Source organism: Thermobia domestica, chromosome 9 (assembly GCF_964235325.1).
Source record: "Thermobia domestica chromosome 9, izTheDome1.hap1.1, whole genome shotgun sequence".
In the NCBI taxonomy this organism is placed as follows: Eukaryota; Metazoa; Arthropoda; class Insecta; order Zygentoma; family Lepismatidae; genus Thermobia; species Thermobia domestica.
In genome coordinates, this window is record NC_137462.1 from 198,052,743 (window position 1) to 198,078,905 (window position 26,163).

At 35.2% G+C, this 26,163-nt stretch overlaps 1 protein-coding gene across 1 annotated transcript in view; it reads right to left on the reverse strand.

Annotated features, from left to right (window-relative positions):
- Nucleotides 1–14,488, reverse strand: part of LOC145661121 (uncharacterized) — a 34,199-nt gene extending 19,711 nt beyond the window's left edge. The window contains exon 1 of the mRNA XM_081726569.1: nucleotides 14,398–14,488. Coding sequence (XP_081582695.1) covers nucleotides 14,398–14,488 — 91 coding nt within the window. The remainder of the gene's footprint in view (nucleotides 1–14,397) is intronic.
- Nucleotides 14,489–26,163: the final 11,675 nt, after the last annotated feature.

Below are 26,163 nucleotides of genomic sequence, written 5' to 3' on the forward strand. Positions count from 1 at the left end.
ATAGTCTTAGGTAGTCTAAATAGATAGTTGGCGAAACTGTTACGCGTTTAAGTTTTCCAAAATAAAATATATTGCGTTGCTTAGTGAGTAATTCGATTTTAATTAAATTAAGTAGAGAGAGCAGAGCTTTGAAGAAAGGGGATATTGCAATTTTATTTTCAATAATTAATTACATAGGAATATACTTTTCAAGGAAATATCCCCGTTTCACTTTAAGTTATTTGATATGTTTTATGTTAAATTTGACTCAAAATTAAGATAAGTTTTATTTGCACTCACAGTAGAGGGTAAATGTATTTGTCGAACAATATCACTGGCACGTACATTTTTCATAGCGACGCTAATCACACCAGAGGCAAACATATTTTATGACACGGAATCATCATCTTCCATCATTTCAATGTAAGTGAATCGGTCGCTCATAGGACAGATAACAACAGTTCCTGTCGCTAACAGGACTGTAGCTTCTAAGACAATTCAGCAATGTGACTGGCAACAGAAAGTCTAAGCTCCCTTTGTATTACTGAAGATCAATTTTTCAAAGTAGCAACAACTAACAAGAAATATACATTGGAATCTAAGCAGCAGAATCAGTAGAAGCAGTAGACATAAGAGTGGCAGCACCTGAAGCAGTAACAAATGATAGCCTTCTTAAAACAAATATACAGGTTGTTTCCAAACAGCACCGACAACGTTTGGGAGGTGAATCCTGACACCAAGAGAAGACAAAAAGGATAGACCAACCTGGGTGCACAAATGATTCCTTTCGGAGTTATAGGCTGCAGAAAACATGAAAAATCAACTTTAAATGTTCATACCTCCAATACTATGGGACCTACCATGGTCGGGTAAAACTTCACTTTAGAACTAGTATGTGTACTATCAAAATATCCATGTTTCAGAATCCTGCGGTACTTCCGCAACAGTTTTTAAAGAGGTAGTTGGTGAGTACTTCAAATTATATGCCCCTAGCCAAACTTCCAAACTATATATTAAAGTATCAGATAGTTGATAGAATAAATCAAGTATTTCAATATACTCTTATTACATCTAAAAGAATTAAACTTTCACTTCTGACTATTTCTAATTTTTACTTTGGATGTATTTACGCACGTAACATATAGGCCTATTCATAGACTACGCATTATTCAAATTGGCCATATTTTTATTAGGCTTATATATTTTATTTTACAAGGCCTGTTGATATAAATTGTCTCACATTCCTTTTATCAATTAGGTGTATACAATTTGGTTTTCACTATAGAAAGACTTATATTACATTATTACGACAAAATAAACTCTGATTTCTTTTTCGAATAGTTGCATGTAGTGTCCCTACATATTGCTTTGAAAAGATGGCAAACTGCATGAAGCGTTCCAACATTTTACTTTGAAAAAAAAAAAAAAAAAAAAAAGGCAATCATAGATGGGTCGGCGTTCCATTTTGTCCGTTGTTTAGATCGACAAGTCGAAGTCCGCCAAACTGAGAGATGAGCCTGTATTTTCAAAATATAGAAACACCAATATTCTTTTTAGACACAGTACACACTAAAGTCAAATATAAAATTAACTATTTGTTTTTTTCTCAACAAAAGCAGTAACACTTCTGTAGATGTTCACATTCTTTTATGATTGCGTACCATTGAGAGAGGAAATTAAATTCTTGCCATAACATTAATACTTGAAAGAAACACAAGACAAGAAATTCATCAAACAGCAACTCATTTCCTTACCTTTAGTTCAACCGACTTTCTTTGTTTCAAACGCAATACAATACCCATTGCATGGTATATAATTGAAAACAAAATCAATAACATGGAAATTTAGTAACTAGTTATTACAACTGAATGTAACACTCTAGAACAGTGTTTCTCAACCTGTAATACACGAGTAGCTGTCGGGTGGTACGTATGACTTACGATGGTACTCCAGTGCAGAAAGTTCAGAACTCCTACTGTAGAATGGATTATAGCAGTGGCGCATCTAAGGTGGATCCACTCCCCATAACTTCCTAATTCAACATACATTTGTACACTTTCTCAATTAAGCGGGAAAACGATATAGTATGAAAATTTGATTTTACACTTCATCTGTACTCTTTCTCTTATAAAGGTAATCTAGTTGTATCATTCTTTTTCTGAAAATATAGGTGGAAGTAATTTACAATTACTTATCGTCTTTTCGGGTGCAGAATAATACCCGTTTAATACTACATAGAAGTAGTGACTTGTGATATTGGACCCTCCTTTAAAGCTTGAACTCCATCCAATAAAAATTTCTGGGTCCGCGTCTGCATTAAGATGTTATTTAAAGCAACAAAAATAATATTTGAGAATGTTGGTTCCCGTATTGTTGATCTGCACGGAAAATTTCCCTTATTTTTCTAAACACAAGTTAATTTCTATGGCTCATGTTTCAAGGTGAGGTATAGAGTCAAGAACTTCCATGTTTTTACTTATTGTCAATATGTACAGATATAATAACTGAATTCATGATTCATTTTAATTCATTCTCTAAAAATAAAATTAAAATACCCTTCATATCTTCTCTTTGCCCTTTCCTTTATTAAATCTAGTACCCTTCAATAAGAAACGTTTTCCTGCCGAAACGGTTACCTATGATCAGTTCTTTTCTTCTTTCATAACTTCAATTGAGGTTTTATAAATCAAGTACAGGTTTACAGGTTCTAATCATCTACATTAAATACAGTCATATGTATATAAAAAATGATGGTGATGAACAGTGATTTTGAAAGATCGCTAATGATCCTCTCATGCCGGTAGCCAGCCCAAAAATGTAGGGGGGGCGGTAGAAGTTAAGGGGCCCGATCGCACTATATTATAGTTCATTTGCAAGCCTACCGTGAAAATTTTATTGGGGCCAGTAAAAATTTAGGGGGGCGTCCCCCAGACCCCCCCAGGATACGGGCCTGGATCCTCCTGATTAATTGGGGAGGAGTAAAATGAATTCTCATTATGGACTAATTTTAAATTGTGGATGTTGTGTAAAACCCTCAATAAACATTTCATAGGTCTATTACATTGTGTCAAATTACAATTATTTTCCACTTACAGTATTTTTAAAACTCAACCCTAAGGGGATGAATGCAAACCCACAAAGAAAATACACCCCATATTGGTTCAAAATCAGACAAAGTTTTTACGAGTTTTTGTGAAACACACTTTTAAACTGATGAAAGAGTTTATTCATTCTTTCATTATTATCAAATTTTATTCCCAAGGTTTAGAGATGATCACAATGCCTCAGAGTTGTACGCTATGTTCTTTCATAATCGAATAATTCTAACATAATTTTTACTGTAAAATTGTTTTGAGAGTACTGTATATATGCAAATTTGCAACATGGAGTTGATTTTATCCCTCTTTTCTCCTTATACTTGATGCATTGTAAGTATAAACAATGGGCTTATTTCTGCACGTTGAAGGAAGACAAACGAAATTTCATGAAAATCGTGTAAGTTTTACAGGAGTTATCGTGGAAAACAGATCGACACACAAATGCCGATCGAGTCAAATGGTGGAAGTTTTGTTAACGTATTCTTCAATACTACTGCTACTACTCTAATGAGGGCAAGAAGTCGTGAAGTTTGACCTAGGTATAATGATATCAGCACCCAATAGAACGTGAGGGTATCTTCTATTGTCAATCCCATCCATGAAATTTTGTTAGTGTCTTCTCGCGTAGCTATATGGAGAACATCTCCCGAGGTTACAGTGTTGTCGGATTGGCGGTAAGCTTCATTTTGTTTATTTTTGTTGTTATATAGTTATATAATTGTTGTTATATAGTTGTTTTATATTTTTGTTGTTATTATTGTTCCCATTCCATCCGAATAATTGTTACTATTCGTGTTATAGTTAAAAAAATATTTTTTGTTGCTCGTTCAGCATGTCTTCAAGGTTTGGTTGCACCTCTGATGTTTGACGTTTTTCCAAGTGTGCGTTCGGAAGACCGCTCCACTAATAGTACCGAGATCTTGCGATATATCATATGTACTACTACAATTACTACTACTACTACTACCACTACCACTAATACTACTACTACTATTACCATTACTACTACTACTACTACCACTACTACTACTACTACTAATGTTAATAATAATAATACGAAAATAATTTTAATTGAAGAAGAAAGATAGAGATTGAATATATATATGTCGAGTAATGTAGTCCGATGCGGATGTTGAAAAGCTATCTAGCGATGCGAAACCAAAGCTGTTAAACAAACCTGCTATAGATCGTCTTTCCAGGTGGTTGGAGGAGAGAAGAGGAGAGAGAGACAGAGCTAATGTGAACAACTGAGGGAATCAAACGAAGCGTGGGAATGATTTGCTTCTGTTTTCGAGTGGCTTTTTTTTTCCTTTCTTTTCAAATGACCAGCATTTAGTAGTCTTTTATTTTCTCTGGCTATTGTTGCGTGAGCTAAAACCCCCTCGAACAGACCAAAAAAGGGGAAAGGATGCTGGTGGGGAAGGTAGTGAGATACAAAAAGCAATCATACTACCGTATTAAATGACTATTATGAACAATGATGGTCAGTTTACAATGAAATATTTATAAGCTCATTTCATTTATTTAATAAAGAGTGCAATAGATTTGCGTTGATATCGATTGATTCTCTCTCTCTCTCTCTCTCTCTTTTTTTTTTTTTTGATTCATGATTCGATTCCTGAGATTAGATTGTTTCAACAAGAACTCTTCAGTTAGCTGAAATCACGCGAAGCAATTTATTTGATCTATAGGGTGGACAGGGGTGGATTGTGGCCTGCTGGACCACTCGGCAAATGCCCGGTCCACCCTATTTTTTATAATGCCCCCCAAAAAACCTATATAATAACAAAAATGTAATTAATGAATTTGCCTGAAATACATATTTACATTTTTTTCTGTAACAAGTCAAAATATTTCAATTGATAAAATAATTCAAAAAATAATTTACATATGTTGTGAAACTTTGTTGAAGTTACGTGTAGACAGAAATTGTCAGGGTGCCGCGGACGTGTTCAGACTTAAAATATCAAACTAAAAATTAAACAGCGTCTTGATATTTTTCAAAGCTATTGACACGGGTTTTAAGTTGTGTTTCTATTTGTTGCCGTCTATTGGTAGGATTGTTTTTCATGAAAATTTACTAATACAATATACAATAGATACTTAAGTTTTGTGTAACTTAAAGTGCCATTTGATCCAGATTTGAATGCCGAAAATTGATTCCAATATAATATCAAAACAATCAAGATACTGAAGTATCAGAATATTGTATTTTTTTTAAATGTATTAATACCAAAATATCAAATATATCGGGATATTGAGAATATCGAAATAATGAAAAATAACGAATTATTACGTACCAAATTATCGAAAATGTTGGAAGTTTTGTTTAGCTTTTTAGAGTTTAGCGTCCACTTCTGCAGCTAAGTTATGTGAGACGGGAATCTACAGCTCAACCTGAGATCAGAAGTACATTACCTCACACCGGGAATCGAACCCTGGTCTCCCGCGCCACAGACGCGTACGCTACGCGCGTAACCACGAGAGAGCTCTCGAAAATGTAGAAATATCAGGTATCGAACTATTACAATATCAAAACTATTGAAATATCAAGAAGATCGAGGTATCAATATTCCAATCAGTAATGATTTTTGCTATTGATATTTGAAAATAATGATCGATCGCAAGCTGAACTTATCACAGTTTTTAAAATGTATTCCGAGCGTAAATGGTTTTGTTAGAGAAATCTTATTCTTATCCAACTTACAGCCTTTTAACAACCACTGCGTTATTTAAAATGAACTTAATACGCAATGCAAATATTTCATAAGGTATGCAGCAAACAGGACAGTCACGTTTACACCAAGTGAAGAAGTTTAGTTAGTATGACATGATTTTCGTCAGTTTACTGTTGGAACCAAAAATAATAATTGATTTCTATCAGTCCTGTTCTAATAGAGAGAAATGAAATGAAATCTTTTGAGTTTTACGTCCCACGGTTATGCCGGTTAGGCTAAAGGGGACAGTGATGATGAGTAATGAATGAAATGGTGGAATGAAGAAAGTGGGAGGAAACGGGAGAACCCCGAGGAAACTCACGCACACAGTGTTTGTCCACCACAAAATGGGCATAGAACATGTTCTTGGGACGCTTAATTGGTTACAGGAAACCGCTTCTCGCTCTTGTCGTTTTCATTCTATAGCAATCAAAATTCAATGGTTGATTTCTGCCACTTTCGGATTGAGTTGAGTTTATTTTAGTTTAGCGTCCCTTTCAGCAACGAGGCTATATGAGACGTGGACCTACTGATTAACGTGGAATCCGAACCACATGAGCTCCCGCCGGGAATCGAACCCGGGTCTCACTTTCGGATTGAATAGAGGGTTAAAAGAGAAGATGGCGCCTATTCTTAGAGCGCTAAAAGTCGATTGTTAAAAAAAAAAATGCTTCTCGCTTTTAGTTGTCATTTTTGCTCTATATGTTCATCAATATTGAAACCTAATGCTGAAGTGGATTTGTATCATTTCCGGCTTTAGTAGAGCGTTACGGATGAAGATGAAATGTATTTTTGGGACAGGTAATCGATTGCAGAAAACCGCTTCTTGCTATGTATTTTTTTTTTTTTAAATAGTGATCGTTAAAACCTGAATAGTCGATTTTTACGACTTCTGATGGATGGATCACTTCATCATTCACCATCATCCTCTACATCCTGGCCAAAATTGATGGTGATCTATGAAATAATTTTTTAACTTTTTTTTTACATCCCGGACAGATGGACACCCATGTGGATGGACAGGATAAAAAATAAAGGAATTTTGGTAAACTCAATTCCTATATAAACTAATTGGTATAGGCACGAGTTTTTCGCAATGCGCGATAAAACGAAATGCGTCAGAATTAAGTAATTTTCAGTTTCTTGGCGTTTTATGATATTCTAGGTGAATTTTCATTGGTTTCTGTTGCGCAATGAAACGCGAAATTGGCAGTTTTGCGCGAAATTTCTAACAATACGCGATGTAATGCGAAATTTTAAAAATACGTTTTCATTAATTTGGAAACGAGAGTTTTCCGCTGTCGAAACGATGTAACGTGGCATGAACGGTGCATTTTGGGTGATAAGGACAGAAAACACGTTGCAGGGCCTCTTTGGTTAAAAAAACAAACAAACAAACAAACCTAAAGCACACTTATGATGTTACCAAGTGAGAAGAGGGCTAGTGACTTTCTATAATGTGACTTTAATGTTTCTATAATGTTTCTATAATGTGAGTTTTAAAAAATATGCATAAAGATCATCCTTAAAGCTTTCTTCGCAAAGAGAAGACTCCAAAATTATAGAAGTGTATGATGCTTTGGGAAAATTATTTGATCCTTCTGTAATTGCATGTGGTAGTGAACCAGACGTTGTTGCGTTAAAGAAGTTTTTTAAAGCTTGACTTTCACTTTAAAAAAAATGCAGACATCTGATTATGAAGTACCTATTTGGAGTTTTACAAAGTGCTCTATGAACTCTTGACAAGTGATTCATTTGGAAAGTGCAGTGTAATGAATATTTTGAATGGACAAAAATTCCGAACTGATGATTGTTTGAAATTTGTTGTAAATGCACTTACATATGTATAGCTTCCAACGAGCAATGCCAATTGTGAGATTTTTTCAAGTATAGGCTGGTGATAAGTGACAAACGTACAACAATGAAGGAGAAAAACGTGGAAATACATAACATGCTTATGTTTAATGGTTAAATGTAACTTGTCCCTATGTGTTTCAGAAGATAGTAAAACTTTCCTACTCTTAGTAAGTTTAGTTACTGATTTTCCTTCAGGTTGTTTCTAAAAAATATAATTTTCTATAAGGGAAATTCACAATGTCAAGTTGAATATTCAGTGTATTTTGTTTTTAGGTAATTAATGGTTTATTTCTGTAGTGACCTACGAATACAGAGGTTGTTCAGTCTACATTTGGCCAATTTCGACTTACCTAAAAAATTTAGAAGAATCCATGGCGCCAGGTCCGTAAGTGCTCGATGTGTTTCCCTTGGTTCCTAACAATAGCCCGACAGCGTAATTTCCACTGTAATAGGCTTCTCTGAAGAGCTGAAAGGGGAATCTTGTCCCATTCCCTTTGCACAGCTTTCCAAAGTCATTCCACAGATATCACACGCCGTTTTCTCAAAGCACTCTTCAGCAATCCAAATTCACAATAGTCCATAGGACTTTCATCTAGAGGTTTAACAGGTACCTCATTGAAAGGTATCACCTGTATACCACTTGCCTCCTCCATCTCCCTGTAGAATGCGAGGGACGATCGTGAGGTATGTGATGAGGCCTTGTCCATGTGAATGCGCACCAGATTGGCGTCATTTCCGTACATTGCTGGACTCTCATGCTCGTAGATCGGCCGCATGATCTGCTCATATACTGCGAATTTATTTTGCAGTTCTTCGCCACCCTATGAATCTTCAGTTTACCTCGGTAACAGTAGCCAGTAGCGACCATGAACCCATTTGGGAAGGATTCTTTACAAACACGGACCCACCTTCTGAAGTTCTTGGCGCCTTTCTCTCGGTACATGATGGCTCTCGGTTTGCCGCAGTCGGAATGGTAAATCCATGCTTCATTTGAGTGTTACGACGTACATCCACCTTTGTTTTGCCAGATGACGTTCGTACAGCTTCCGGGCGTTACACTTTCGTTTCTTTTGGTGGGCATCCGTGAGAAGATAGCCGCGAGCTTTCATGAGTTTTTCCAGCTTGAGTTGATGGTGTAACGTCCGGCTCATAGTCCCCAAAGACACGTCAAGACGATTAACCATACACCTTTGTGTTGGCGGATTTTCTTGCATTGCCATTTTGCAAAGTTTCCTCTGCATGGTGGAGGTGGCCTTGGTGCATTCCCGCTTCCTAGGCAACTTCGTTGGTGATCCAAATGGTGGAGCTTCGTTGCCCTTGTACTTTTTAATAACATTTTTTATTCCACTTAAGCTGATGTTGCAACCATTCTTCTTGCACTGTTTTATAATGACAGAAACACTAAAGTGGGCGTCATAAAGAGCAGCAACATAGCCTTCCAAAAACCGGCTTAGTTTGGGCGGCATTTTGGTCACAGGGCGGAAATCCACACACTTAGAAACAAATTTAACACAACACTCACAATAATGGTCCTGTTTTGTGCGTTATTGTCGTCTGCGCGGGAAAACAACTCCGTTCCCAGGAAGCCACTGCACAACACTACAGGACGCCACGAGCCAGATCGGGTGAGTCCATTCTGCCTGGGAGAGGGAAGGAACGAATTCGTTCAAACGTAGGCTGAACAACCTCTGTAGAAGGAACAATTATAAAAATGTCGGGGTATATCTTTTCCACAAGAGCTACAAAATGCAAACTTTATTTGGAAAATGCGACAAAACGAGAAATATGTAAAACGAAACGCGAAAATTTCAAATTCTTAGTGCAAAAAACTCGTGCCCCTACTAATTGGCTTTAGAATCTTAATTGGCCCTAGAGTCAGTCGATAGAGCATGTTCAGTAGTGTGTGATCGACTTCCAAGATCATCATTCCTAGCTTTCTAGATTGAATCTTATGCCTCATAATTCAATCAGCACCCAAGTGCCTCGAAATAATTATTGGATTGGCACCCAAAAATCTGTTACCTGTGCGAATCGAATTGAATGCCCGAGCCTTGAAGATACATGTGCTAGCCGTTAAGTTACACCATGAGCGAAAGAAATACATTGCGTTAAAACACCACTACGATATTTAGAAATGTACTAAAACATTGGTAATTCATACAATTTTATAAGTGCTAGGTTTTGATTTTACTAAGATGTAGTTGAATGCGTTACTATTTGATTATTTTGATTAAGTGCTATATTATACACGATTCTAAATATAAGAAGAATATATGTTATATAACCCGTATAAGTGCATCCCAAATTCACATTTTAAGTAGACCCTACTGTGTGCTTTTCAGGAGAATTTACCTGAAAATAACCTATTCTAACTTTCGAACTATATAAATAAAAATGAAATTTCACCAAAGTAAAAGCTTGTTATTAATAACCTGTATTAGAGTTTCGGCAATATATTATTGCATTCATTAGACACATTATCTTGTTGTCCACTATAAACTCATATGGACGAATCAGGGAGCTCTGGCACAAAAGGTGCGTATCTACCACTGAAAGACACCATGTCCTCACCAAGGCAAGCTTGCTCCAACACCATCTATTAGTGATTGGCGAAACTACGTCCAGTCTTTCGACAACACGAAATCAACAAAAACAGGTTCAGGCTTTGAAATGACGAAATAAATGATAGATTCATTTCTCAAGTTACTCCCAAGCGTCACACTGTAAATGTAGGTTTCTTGATTCCTCTAACTTCATTTTAACTTCACCTTGCATTTCACTGTATTGAGCATCCAAGTAACTCGTAGCCAGGCTATACCTTGATGGGAGAGCATACAAAGGAAGAATTTTCTTTAAAAATTCAACCCACAAAGGGTGATCAACAAGTGACAGGGGACACCCACTAACGAAGATCGCTTTGGCAAGGCTTTCGTTCAACACTTCCTGTAAGACTTCGTTATAGTTCTATACGTCGGTATATCTTTTAAGAAACACCAACATCAAGATTTTACCAAAATTCCTAAATAGTAACGTTGAACCTAAGAAGCCATTAAAAAAAATCAGAAAAGTCTGTATTTGATGAAAAATTAATAGTTTTCTCTTCAGCATTTCTTCTTATAATAAATGCGACTATACCAAACATATCGAACTCACTTTCTCCTTTCATGATAAAACTACTCTAAAATGTCCTTTTAAGTTCGAAACTAGTAGACACAAGGCACAATCTTTTCATGATTAATTTGAACTCCATAAAGTTCGACTTGGAAAGATTTTGATAATTATGCTCATTTTTATTCAACTAGTTGTAGCCTCTGATATGTAATGCTTTAGATACATGATCCAGCTTTAGTTTATCTTTTATTTGTCTTTCGGGTGTCTGAGTTGTTTTACGAGAATTTTAAAATTTCAAAATTTCACATTTCGTGAAAAATTGTTGGATTGAAGGAGTCTCAATACATCTGTTCTCAAATAAAAATACATAACTTGACAGGGTTCTTGAAAATCGGTGGCGTATTGAGACTTTACATTTAAAACTGGGGCTGTCTCCCAAAGATTCAACAAAGAAGGTTTATATATGATTTCTATGTTTGGACAATCTCAGGCTTGAAGTCATACTACAATTTCTTAATTTTTTTTAAGTCTTGGTGAAACTAATTCAAGTTTAAAAACCGTTCACACTTTGGTGAAGAAAGGGCATAGGTGGATTAGTAAAATAGCCCCAGATCAATCTTGAGACGGAAAGTGGGTGGTAATGAAGGTACCCCGAGGAGACATTAATCCCTCAAGTTCCAACTCTGACTGATTCTCAACTCTGATTTGTTCGTAAGCAATGACGTAAAATCGGAAAAGTTGTGTGAATTATTTCTCAAGATTGGCTTTATCAATATTGTTCAAACTTAGATGTATGTATAGGTGTACACGAGGGCATCGACTGAAAATTGTAATAGCTCACTCTCACTATTTCCTCCTTCCAAAAAAATTCGTTTCAATATTTTGATCTCATCTATACCTATGATGATTACTTTCGAGAAAAAAATAAAAAATAGGTTTTAGATGTCCCTTTAACCTAGAATAACATATCCAAAATTGTACCGCGGGTGCACCATGGTCAAAATTGCCTGCAAAACCGCACTGCACTTGAACGGGGTCAATTTGTTATTATTTTGTATATTTATAGTGAATGAACGGGAAATCACGCTCGAGAAACCCTAAAATCCAGAAAAACTTCACCGGTATGGTTAACAATTCTTAAAACTTCATAATAGTTGAACTTCCGTAAAATACCCAATTTTTGGGTAGGTAAATACAAAAGGGGTAAATACGCGGGTAAATACCCATTTTTTATTTACCTACCCACTGGGTATTTACCCGACTCACATCTCTATCCGGAACCACGCGAACGCGACTCCAACGAAGTAACCACTAAACTACGAAATATCTATCATAGAGATTGTTGTAGAAATAAATAATCTCCCAATTTGCATAGTCTTTCCCAAGTAATTACTTTTCTTTCCTTCTGTTAAACTATTCTTTGCGCGTTACGTGATACGGCGAACTTTAATTGTCAGATCATGCAGAAAAGTGAATGACGTAGTTCGTCTATGATCAATGCTCTTGCTGGTTGAGATCACTTTGCTGTGTACTCATTCCGCCATCTTTCATTTAGCACGCAAACACAGAAACGGTCGTGTGAAAAGCAGATTTTTTGGCATACACGCCCAAAACATGCATGCAGCGCAATCGCTTCTGATAGTAACTTGTACGTATACAAGCCGACAGTTAAAATGATTGTTTTTTTTTTCTTTTACGTACATATACGGAATGCAATGTATTCCACACAAGAATGGCAACGAATGACCTCAAATTGCATTAAATATAACGTTCTTGTTCACATACAAAATCAAAGCGAAGCTTACCTTCTTGTAATTTAAAATGTGTAAGTGGGGTTGTGCCCTAGAATAAGCATTTTTTAAGCGTATTTATTTATTTATTAAATAGAACACAACAGCATAGATACCAATTACAGTGTTCGGACTATACATAATTCTTACTACAGTAAAAGTATAATATTCTGAATAATGTGTCGATTATCAGTATTAGTTGTTTACTTATTTGGTGTATTGCTTTATGAGAATATATGTATAATATCTCTCTTAAATGTTCGGATGTTGTATGTACATACATTAACTTTTGGACATAATTTGACTGTGTTATTGTAGGCAGCACTGATTCTTACTATCGGTGACTTAGCCATTATGTCAGTGCGTGACTTATTGATATTAAAGAAATTATGATTCATGTTCCGTGTTTTGGTCGACGGAACTAATATACTTAAGCTGGATACAATTTCTGGGCACTCGACTTTCGAATATAAAATATTATATAAACATAAAAGAGTATTTGCAAATCTTCTTTGTTCCAACGTTAACATGTTATAGTTACTAGACAGGGTAGAGGGGCTAAATTTACTTGGGTAAAAACCTGTGTCCTTAAACGTTAAACATCTCAGAAATTTAGCTTGAACTTTTCCGAGCATGAACTTATCTTTAGTGGTTTGAGGATCCCAAATTGTACACGCATATTCAAGCTTTGAGCGTACGTACGCATAGTATCATGATTTCAAAGTATTGATATTTTCGAATTCTTCACCTAACCTTATGACTAGGCCTGGATTGCGAAATGCCTCGTTGGTAATATGTTCAATATGGACACTGAACTTTAGTTTCGGATCAATGCACACGCCTAGGTCTTTGACTACATCTTCTACCACGAACTACCACGGCCCTTTTTGAGTGTAACTGTTAGTATGTTTAAAATAAAAAAAATTAAAAAATATTTTTATTATATAAAAATTTTGGAAGTGTACAAATTGTTTCAAATTGTGGATCACTAGGTGTTCTCAGTGCTATGCTAAACGCTGCTTAAATAGTGTAGCGTTGCCAGATAGCGTCGAGTATTTACTGATGCCAGATAATAAAGGAAGTAATCATGGAATTCTGTTTGGATACTTATTAGAGAAATTAGTTTTTGACCCTTACCGCAATTCCGCTTCTCGAACTGCAACGTTAGAACCCAGGAATTTTCTCATTGTGACTACTACAGTAAACGTACAAATTTGGAAACAACGCATTATGGCGTTCTGCGCAAATTTTATCTCAAAATCTATTTCCTTAAATGTAAATTAATATTTAAATAAAATATGAAACATAACACGAAAAACGGTCAAACAATATATCTATTTCGTAATAAGATCGTTACTTTAAAATACTTTACACATACAAATAAACATTTCATAAAACTGAGCACTTCTTGTAAGATCTTACAGCAAGTACCATCTTGTGTGCTCATTGTAAAACGAATCAAATATTTTCTTTTATTTGTTACATTTTTCGATATCAGGAGACACAACCAAATGAATCAGTGTCTTGTGCTATAGCTGAAACATTACTCTATCTTCCAGTACAATATCTATAATATGTAACGTTTCATTGCGCAGTAGTTAAGGCAGTGAGCTAAAATATGTACTGACTTCCGGGTGATGATCCGGGTAAAGTTGTGTTCGTATATCCATAAAAATAATGAAGTTTAACACATTTCTCACTCTTTCTAGATATATAAACAAAAATAATTTCCATGGCCACATCCTTACAGAGATGATGGAAGTTTAGTAGCTTCTCAAGAAGTGATACGTTCAGTAAAGTAACTCTATGTTTTATGATTGCGGACATGTATATTATAATCATTACCACTTCTCAATATCACGTTAACAGCAGCTGAATTATTGGTCTTTTTGCCTCTCTTAGAGTTAACTGCTTTTTCCAAGATATTAGAGGCCATTTCGAACGCGGCTAACCTCAGGGAGTTTTACGAGAGAAAGGAGAAAGAGAGAGTAAAAGATCTTGAGGGAGAAATCTGTTCCGCAGATAACAACCTTCTTCGTCTTCCAAATATTGGTTTCTACGTATTCGCTATTTCTCGTCTGTTCTGCCTAAACTTGCTTTCTCTCCGCAGCTTTCGGTGTCTCTTTCGCTTCATCTCTCTCTCTCTCTTTATGTATATACGTTTCTGAAGCCCACAAATCGTCTACATTTATAAACTGGTAGCTGTGCACACGACTACAAACCAAAAGATTAGTCTGTGAGGTAGCTACTTGAAAATGAGATTTTCCCGCAAGATCTTTTTTTTTATTCTTTAAATGGTGATAAAACATTATTAATGCTAAAAAAAATAGACTTAATACGTTTTCATAAGTTCTACAATACTGTATTAGTGTTGCCCACGAAATGAGACTACATGAGAAATTAATTGTTGGTATCATCTCTTGTATTTTTGGTAGAAGTCTCACTTCTTCTTGATTCTCGAAGGATTACTTTTCGACTCGTCTCGATTCTAGTTCTAGATAAGCTTTTTATATGGACAATTTAGAAATTTTTCGTCATTGATCATACAGCTAATCCATGGATAATTTAAAGGTTAAACCACATATATTATTGGTGTATATTGTGTAAGGACTTTTGTATCATAAAACGTTAATAAAGGGTCTTCATTGTGTTCGTGCAATTATGTTATCAATTTACAAAGGTTATAGTATGAATCAATTATGTTATCAGTTTACAAAGGTTATAGTATGAATCAATTATATTATCAATTTACAAAGGTTATAGTATGAATCAATTATGTTATCACTTTACAAAGGTTATAGTATGAATCAATTATGTTATCAATTTAATCGTGCAAGAATCATGTGTTTGAGCTCTAAGACTTGGATGAACTAGTATTCCTCACGAGACTCCTGAAATTTCTCGTCTCACTTTTAAAGTGAGACGAGAATTGTCGTATGTCTCGTCTGGAGGGCAATATTACAAGATTACAATTATAAAAACAAATATGGATTTGAATCTGATAACTCCATAACATTTGTTTTATGATAACTCCTTTTTTCTTCTTTGCCAATTTCAAATTAGACACCTGTACAATACACGACAAGATGTAGCTATAACTTTCAGGAACTTTTATAAGGTAGTTAGGCATCCAATATAACGTTTGTGATATGTTGGTTTGCATAACTTATACTTGTAGTCTGCCAATGAAATACCAGTTGGAAAATCAAGAAAAATAACCAGGACCGGATGAACACAGGAGCTATAGGTAGTGGATGTTCTAAAGGCAATTCTGAAATTGTAGAATTTGCTAGAGAAAAAAAGGATGAAACTTCAATAAGAAAATTATATATATTTAAAAAAACATATATATTTAAAAAACAAGAATTTCCATTTTCCCGCAAAATCCGTCTTTTTATGAAAAACTCTCCATTCGCAAAAAAGCCGACCTTTAGGGAAAAACTCTATCCCAAAAACCCAGTTATTTTTTAATTACTACATCACGCTAAAGCGTCCAGTTAGAAGTAGCACAAATACTGCAGCTCTTATTTATAGAGGTGGTCAATTGTAGTAAAAACTCTTGTTAATCAAATCCTGGATTTAATTTCCTTATTATTCTCTTTAAATGTGTTGTTATTCTTATGCTGTTCAGTTTTAAACGTTTATCTTTCCCTTGTTCCGTCACTGACGTAAATATTTGCAGATTTTGTGCGTTTCGTGGGTAATTAGCCAGTCCATTGTTTGTATGGTTAATGCTCGTCAGTGTGACAGTGGGTGACGGTCTCTCTCGTCCTTTCTGGTTTCTGGCCAATTGAGTAATATCCGGCAAGGCTTTCCTCCGCCTACTCTGTAATTGATGGCCGGTGGACGTTATTGAAAACGAACTGTGTTGATTCCCTCAAGATAGATATCTCGGTTCACATCGAAGAGAATACCGGAGGGTGTATTACAATATGAAACATATGTTACACACTGCATAGACGCTCATACAGCATAAACCACAACATATTGAATGCAATTCAAATTATCACTTTTCATTATTGTATCGATCAATTACCCAAACTACTGCATATTGTTCGATTATTTAAGGCTGTAAAGAATATAGGCTCACAAGTGAAAGATTAGGAATTAGATTCGACTATCGGTAATATTAGATTTTCAGAAAAAAGGGTTCTCTTTTTAATTTATCACCCTTGTGCCTCAAACATATTTTTTTCTCCCTCAACTGTTTATCTAGCCGTGGTGTCTGATGTAGGCTAAAATATTGTCAGAGCATGAAATTGGAACATTTTCCTGAAACTTTGCTACTGAATGATAGAAAGTTAAGAATACACGTCAATTATTGGCGATTTACCTTAGCGTGAAACTTTGACTAGAAGCATAAGGTTTAAATTGGACCCGGTTGCACAGCAACTTCGTTCCGCCAAATAAGAGTTTTGTTGGAATTCCATTCCTGTGAGATATTTCACTTAGCAATATTTGGATATTTTTTTAGTTCATTGCTATTATTATTATTATTGTTATTATTATTATTATTATTATTATTATTATTATTATTATTATTATTATTATTATTATTATTATTATTATTATTATTATTATTATTATTATTAGAGTTTGTCTATCAAACCACTATTAAAATGAGATATTTAAAAAAAATCTTGAAATTGTACTCTCCATTGATTCCCATCATTATTTGCGTTGCAACAAATTAAAGCGGTAAGCGTCCCGGCTATTGTCTGATGTGATTTTGGTCACATATGAGCAGTGTTTAATTCAGACACTTTCACCCACGGGGGAAGGGGGGGGGAGAATGCTAACTCTTCGTAGGAGGGGAGTTTTTCTGTATTTTGCAAGAAAGCAGCATATTTAACAATTCCATTTACATGCACATCTTACCTAATATTGGGACTAATTGTAAATAAATATTCAATGTAAGATTGTAATTAAAAAACAATCGTTTAATTTTATCTAAAACATTAAATAATTATAAAGACTGATAAAAATAATTTTAGACTAAACTTTAATTGCTATTTACAGTAGTTATTTCTGTTATTATTTGCTATTTACAGTAGTTACTGTTTGTTATTAATGTACAAGTTTGGTAAAAGAAAATTTAAAGTAACTCATATTTTAATTTTTCTAAAACAAATATACATAGAAATGTTTTCAGAAAAAGTTATCATTCTTTCTCACACCTCTTATTCTAAATCAAGTATTTTCGCCTTGGTTCCTTCGCTTCATACACATCAATAACTTTGTTCATGAAATCCTCAACGATCTTCGTCACCTTCAATAGCAATCTTTCACTGATATACTACTATTCTGTTGATAAAATCTACATAACTCTCAAACCCAGGGAGGACAACTGCTCTACCCTGATCCCTCTAAATTACGCAATCTGAATCTCTCTAACTGACTTCAATTTAGTTTTAAAAAAGGTGTGTTTGATTTTTACAATCGTAAAACACACTAACGCCTGTTAGTACTTCCCATGCCAAAAAATGATTTAAGTCGTGCTATTTCAAATAATGCAACACCTGTTGTTCCTTCATTTTGTGATTGAAATTTCGAGTTTCTCCGGGGGAGGTGAGGGGAGGAAGTTTTTTCGGGGAGATATTCCCCCCTCGGGCTACCCCTGAATTCATATGAGAGGGAAACTTGTCTATTACAGTTTTCATTTAAGTCTCAGAAGTATTATTGTAATATATAAATATAATAAACAATGACTTGCTTTCTGGTTTCCTATGATTCTCTTTACCAGCACCACAGAGTAGTTAGGTCTATCGTATTTCTATTTAAAAAATATATTAGTATTTATAGATAGAATATGTATATGTGATGGTTTAAATTATACATGCTACAATGGGCCTTCTACATTTAGTAATAAATAAATAAATAAAATGACTATGTAAAGTAAAACTAATTAAAAAATAATTAAACTGACTTCAAAACGTATAAGTTATAGACGGCAAATATTTAAAATAAGGAGATAAAAAATGCGAAACATAAAAGAAAGAAATAACAATTATTTTAAAACACAAATATTAATAAAAAAAAGTACCTATACTAAAATTTTTCGAGGTATACGCTGTAGTTACAGTATAAAATATAGGTCTAAGTATATTTCTAATTAAGTAATCATCAATTACTATATCATTAACTACCTAGCTTCCGTTAGCTAAGAACACAGAAAACATTAGTTTCATGGTGACAGTAAATAGTTCATATCTTTTAAACCAGTGGTTCTCAACCTAACCTCCATTTTATCACAACCCCCATTTTATCACATCCTGTTGCCAGCGACTCTCTTATAATTTCTGGTTTGTAATTAGCTTGTGTGCGATTTTCAATATACCTATTGCGGAAATCTCACGATATCCATTTCCATAATAGAATCCATTTCTTGTATATAGTGGATACAGTAACTTTCTTAAAAGTGAATGGATTAAAACCAAATTTGGTCAGTTCATTCATATTACAATATCGAGTCCGATCCGTCATACTGTTTCAAAATGGAGGCCGTTTGAAATTTTTAAAACTTTATAACTTCCTTAATTTTGGGTCATATGATAAAAAAAAAAGTGATTTCTAATTTTGATTCAAAAAATTTGGACAGTTGTTAAAAAAAAAATGTTGAGCATTTTAAATGACTTAATAGTGTGCGTCACGAAGATTGAATCGGACATTGGCGCACTAGTGAAATCTCATCATGCTCAGGTAGCCTATCTCATTAGCTTTCAATTTTCATTATATTTCAATGTGTAGGTTTTGTTGCATTTGTATTTTTCTGGTATTTTAACATCCAGTTATCATTAGTTTCATATCGTACTTTCTTCATTTAAACTGATTTTTAAACAACTCTGCTCCTGTTGAAAATGTTTAATACTATTTTTTGTTGTTCTTAATAGTAGGCCTAAGTATAAAAATAAAAAATATGCTTATCAGAATAAAATTCAAAATAATATTTAAAAATATTTCTCGGTATTAGATTCTAATTATATTTATCTCTTCCGCTTATCTTCACGACCCCATAAAAACTTCTCGCAACCTCCGATCACCAGGTTGAGAAACCCTGTTTTAAACTATTGATTCAACTTTAATGGAACGTGCACCATTCCCTAAGTTGAAAGATACCAAGATCACCACAAAAATAACTATCACAATCGGATTGTAGTTTCTGAGAAATATGTGGACAAACATATACCCTATAAATACATACATTCACGAAATTTGGTACATTTGTTTAGATGCCCATATAGACTAACATATATGAATATTACGGGTTTCCAATAATATTTTATAAGTAGGCCTATGCGTCAACTTGATAATTTTCTTTTATTTTAAAGTCGGTTAACAAAATAACTGTTTAAGAAAAATATTTTTGCGTCCTGACTTGAGTTGGAAAGAAGTCTGGTTTAAGACAAAAAAAAAAAAAAACTATTCTCAGTAGATCAGGACATTTTGTAACATTACTGTGGTATGGTCCCTTGATCCAGCTCTCTCGAAGGAGAGATAGTGTGGTGGCGAATGGCAAATACCGTCAAGAGTGATCTTGTATGATAGTCTGTGTGTGCACCTGCCAAGTCCACTGGATTCAAATCCTGGTCGTAGTTCAGAGCTTACGTTAAGACTAGTTTCGGTCCTTCATAGCTTCGATGTTGTACAATGATGCAAGATACAAAACTAAACTCAATGGTCTCATTTGAAAGGTAAATATTCAAAGAAGGTGAAATGTGCTACATGTCACATACATATACCGGTTATAAATGCAAGAATATACACGACAATAAATTAATCGTCTCTAAGAGAATTGTATTTACCAAATTTGGATGCTGGGTCAAGGAATGTGAATTCAATATTTCTTCCTAATCGTGTTCCAGATGATGTAGGATGTGAGAAAAAAAAACATTCGATAATGAATATATGAAGAAATTGGGTAGACACGCCGCGCCGCGCCGATGATAGAACGGGTCACGAAGTTATGAGTGTCAAGCTGACATCAAACTTATAAAGTTATCTTAAAATTAGCAATTATCCTATGTAAAACAATAACTTGCTGGAATCAACGTTTGAAAGTTTGTCCATATAGCTTTGTAGCTAACCATAAGTCCAAGTTATAGTTTGTTATGATTTATGTACGAAACATGAATAATTTGAAACAGTAAGTGTGTAGTAGATTTTTTACCTCGATCTTTTGTTATTCTTCATTCTGATATAACTGCAACCTATTTATTGAATAAGTTGCCTATAATGTGTATAAATCTATTTTACCTTTTATGTCACCACATCGGAAGCTAATGTGTATGCTCACAATCCGATAATGAAACTGAGTTTATTGTAAAGAAAAGAAAGATGTTAGAAAATAATGATTGTATGTTAAAAAAAAAAAAAAAGACAACATTTGTCTATGAACTTGCAAAATTGTATCATTGCACATTGAACATGATGGGAACTATGATGTTATGTTCAGTCAGAAGCGGGAGAAGCGCGGTCCACGGCATCACAGTAGTGCCATGGACCAGAGATGGAGTAGGTCAGTGGGTCGGTGGGTCAGTGGGTCAAGTGGGTCAAGTTTTCTGAGTGGGTCAGTGGGTCGTGGGTCAACAGCATGTGACCCACTGTGACCCACCACCCACCATGACCCACTGTGACCCACCACCCACCGTGACCCACTGTGACCCACCACCCACCATGACCCACTGTGACCCACCACCCACCGTAACCCACTGCGACCCACCGACTCAGTATGATCTACCGACCCTCTCTGCTCACTGCATTGTATGTAGACAGTATCTTCTGAAGACTGGTAAATTTGTCTCCGTTTTACTTTCAAGACCTTCCTTCCCTTTCTTTTCCACTTGTTTCTGTCTACTTACCTGAGGTGAGTATATCTAACCAAGTGAAAAAAAACTTCGGGTACTTTTGGATATTGATATTTTTAATAGTAATAATAGCAATAGGACTTACACTACAACTTGGCTTTCGAGACCTGTGGGCTTTTAGAGCTAACTACTAGAAAAAATACATTTTTAAATCACTGTAATATATAAATTATTTATAAAAAATTGAATGTAACTATGTGTGCCTGATCATCACGGTTAAATTGCAACGTCAAATGAAATTACTTTTGGTCTATAGTTAGGCCTTAATCCAATTGGGATGTTATATTGCTTTTACTATAATGCATAATATCCTAAGGAGGTAGTGAGGATCCGAATTTTTGCGAAAAAAATGAGTATCTCGCAAGCCGTTAAACTTACGGAGCTGAAATTCAGTGTATTAACTCTTTATTGAAAATAAACAGTGTGTGTCCTACCATTTTTTTTAATTCTCCTTTATGTGGATGGGGGGGGGGGGACTTTCTATATATGGAAAATTTTTAGTGAGTTGGTTTGTAAAAATGATCGAAAACGATCGATGTTATTTAAGAAAAAAATCAGAAACAAAAAATACAGTGCTTGGCTTCATATATCCATTGCTTTCTGCTATAATAATTGCTGAAGCTTATGTTTATTATTTGGAGCGCTTACAGCACAGGGCAATCAACCCATAAAGTTGTGAGAAAAATAGGCATAACATTTGTACTACAAGCTTAATTACACGGAAATTTGAAGTTTGGATTGTACGCATAATTGTATGGAAAATTTTACACTTTTTCTCCCTTTACGTTGGTCTACTTACTTTGATTTGGAACTTTGGAATTTCATCCTTTTTTCCACTGAAAAGTATTGATAATTCAACAAAGAAATAATTATACTATGATAATTTAATTGAAATTCATCGTAATTTGGCACATGGCAAACAGCAGTGTGGTAATTGAAGTTGAAGAAGAAGGGAAATTCCCATTCACCTATGAATACTTTCCAGAAACCTCGTTCCCTTTCGCTTTCTAGACGGGGGAGGAAACTTGGTAATGGTATCAAACCTTCATGTGTAATTACAAAAATTAAATTTATAAACAAATAAGAAATCATCAGTTTATCAGGCTTTAATTGATAATTTATTCACAAGATTCCCTATCAAAGGCATGGTAGATGAAGTTTCTGTTCTACATGGGTCGACATTGCCGATATCATGACCCTGACATGGTCGATATGGAAAAAATGTTGTATGGTGATAGAGAGATTATACTTCTTGCTGAGTATTTCAAAACTGACCGAGAGAAAAATCGTTATCAGACTTAAGTCTAACAAGCAGATTGCCGATGAGGAGTTGCAGAAATCGGGTAGAAGTATTATCAATTTCCACGACAGAGTACGAATGGGGATTTCCCGTTATGAATTTACAGATGACTGATATTAGAAATAGACTAAGTGCTCAAACATTGTCTAACTTGTTGTTCATCAATGTTAATGGCCACCGCTAGAGAGGCTCAAAGTAGACGAGCTAGTTATTTCTTGGCTGAAGGATGGACATCATTCCGCTGCGGATGATTTACCGCCTAAAAGTTACCAACAGGAAATAAATCCGATTTCAGATTTGTTTTAAGGTGGAAAATTACGAGTTACGGAAAATGTATACTTGTATTACTAATGGCTTATTTGTGTTATTCAACTTTGTACCTAATTTTTAGTAACTCTCTTCTTTGCTTTAGGTAAGCTACTTTTGAATAAATATTCATAATAATTGCAATTATGCATATTTGGAACTTAAATGTAACGTGGTGTTTTAGTGATTACACAAATTACATTATGAGCATACTTTATGGAGATGCTCTTACATAGGGTACCCGAGCACCTTTGTACCCTATGAACAACTGATTTTTCAAGTCTTTTGTGAGAAAAATACTGTGAACTGAGAAACCATAACCTTTTCCATATTGTACAGGGATATTTTCCTGCGAATAGAAGTTTCTTTTGGAACGCGTTCAGAAATTAACACTTGCAAGAATACTCTCTTAATAGAAGTATATTTTAGGCTCACACTAATTTCCCCCCACCTCGAACTGTTTCAATTTCCTCACTGACAAACACTTTACCATTTTACATCCTAAAGATCAGATCCACCGTTATTGTAACAGAGTGGTGCTTGAGCGATTGACTAGAAATTCAAACTCCGATTAGTGACAATTTCACAGTTTTGTTTTATTACAAGTGTAAACTCTTTGGTCAGTAAAGAGGCCGTGGATCGTGTTCAGAGTTGATGACGATGGATTTTGGTGAGTCAGAGTAGGTCACAGTGGATGATAGTGGTTCATGGTGGGTGGTGGGTCAGAGTGGGTCATCGTGGGTGGTGGGTCACGGTGGGTGGTGGGTCATGGTGGGTCAGAGTGGGTCGTGGGTCAGAGTGGGTCATGGTGGGTGGTGGGTCAGTGGGTCGTGGGTCACGGTGGGTGGTGGGTCAGTGGCTCGTGGGTCAAGTTTTCATTGACCCACGCCAACTCTGCCATGGACCACTGAGTGAATATTATTAAATTATGTTTTAAACTCGCCAAAAGTGCAATTGAGACCGTGGAAATGATGGGAATGCTTGTTTTTCTCGTGCAACAGATATTCAGATGGTATGAACGACTTAAGAGTGGTATGGAATCAACTGAAGATGAAGAAAGATCTAGTCATCCAATTTCAGTGCGCACGGACAATCTCATCACAAAAGTGAGATAACTTTTGATAGCAGATCGTTGTATGGCTGTAAAACTGTTGGCAGAGGAGTTTGGTGTAAGGCAGGAAACGATCCATCACATGTTAGTGCAAGATTTATGCAAGAAAATTGTTGTTTGTCTCGATTCGTTACTAACCATCATAAAGATGAGGTGTTCATTATGCAAGGAATATCCTTGAAACTATCAAAGAAAAATAAATTTTGTGAATTCCATCGTTGCGCAGGACGAAACATGGTATTTTCGCTATGATCCAACAACAAAACGCCTAAGTGCTGAATGAAAGTCACCAGCATCTCTAAAAAGATAAAGGAAGTTTAATTGGAGAAGTCGAAAGTGAAGACAATGCTATTTTGTTTTAACGACAGCAAAGAAAATATTCACCATGAATTTCTTCCAGACGGACGGACCGTCACTGCAAATTATTACGTGAGTGTATTAGAAAGTATTACGAAAAAGGATTCCATATGTGCGGCCTGAATACTCAACAACAGGTAGTTAGTTTCTGTTTCATGACAATGCTCTCGTTCACTGGGCAACAGGGCAAATGCCGTACTGGAGTTTTTGATCCGAAGGCAAATGCGTATTCTCAATCACCAGCCCTATCCGTCCGTGTATCCTCTTGTGACTGTTTTCTGTTTCCCAAACTGAAATTACTGTTGAAAGGGCAACTCTTTGACTATGTTCAAGACATTCAAAGGACTGTGACATCAACTCTTCGGGACATACCACAAACTCATAAGAAATCGTTCCAGTGGTTACTCGATCGTGTGTCATTCGTTTTGTATCAATTTAGGAGCAACGAATTTTGAATTTAAAAAACAGCTACAGCTTGTTTTTATTTCATTCAATAAAATCAATCTCATTATATAATTGTTGAACTGTGTATTTTAGCCTTAATAATTAACAACTGAATTGTAATGAAATGAACACAGTCCATTTAGAACTCTCTTGTCTCCCAGAAGCGGAAAGCTGTTATTTTAATTAAGCCTAAACTGAATGCAGTAAGTTTTTTCACGTCTTAATAGAGTTGTTTAAAACATGGTGGGATTGGCTGAGCGTTCTCTTAATTTATTCAATTTCATCATTCTGAATATGTGACAGTTGCATCATTACCATTTTTATTTAATTTTTAAATAAATCTTTTAAATTCAATTTTGCGTATAATTATGAACATTAGTGCATATAATTTTCATTTTCATTTTTGTTTGTTTAAAGAGCCAAAGAACATTCTCTTTATTTTCCCTTACTATCCGAGAAGTAACATATTTTATTTTTTTCTGTATACCTGTCCGTGCGGCGAGGACAGTTGAAAAACCCTTCCATTGTCTCTCAATACCACTGCCTAAGCCACATACGTAGACCACACACAGCAGAGTTCCCGGCGTGAACGCAAGAAAGAAGAACAAAACAGCTTTTAGCATCTTTTTGTGAAATTGAGAAAAATAATAAAGTCCTAACACGTTGAATAAAATCCAAGTAGAAATATAATCTCTGCAAATTTGTCAAAATCACAGCATAGACCATATGTCGCCACTCAAAACCAAGATAAAATTTTAACATAGAACTGTGAAATGGTCCAAAACCATGCACGAGACGACTAGGAGCCAAATCAACTCTCATAAAAATTTTCGATATAACATGTAAAATTTGAAGGAAGCACGTACGTTAGAGAAACGACGCCCGAAAAACCGTAAATAGGCGGAGACCAAGAGAATCAAAATTTAGGACACCAAAATAACTTAACGAATAAGAGAGCAGAGACGAAATCGAAGACACCGTTAGAGGCGTATCCAAAAAAGTTCGGCAGGCTAAAAATTCAAAACTCCAATCAGTCGTAAAATAATTCTTCACCGGGAAACAGCGTACCACCGCAACACAAAAACATACCCGGAACTTACACACACACTACATTCATAATCAAAAGTTAAGTTCACAATAATAATGTGCGGCTAAACTCACCGAAGCCGAGTGTACGATATTACAATCTTTCCTTAGCATAGTAACCTACACATTGATCTTCTTCAAAA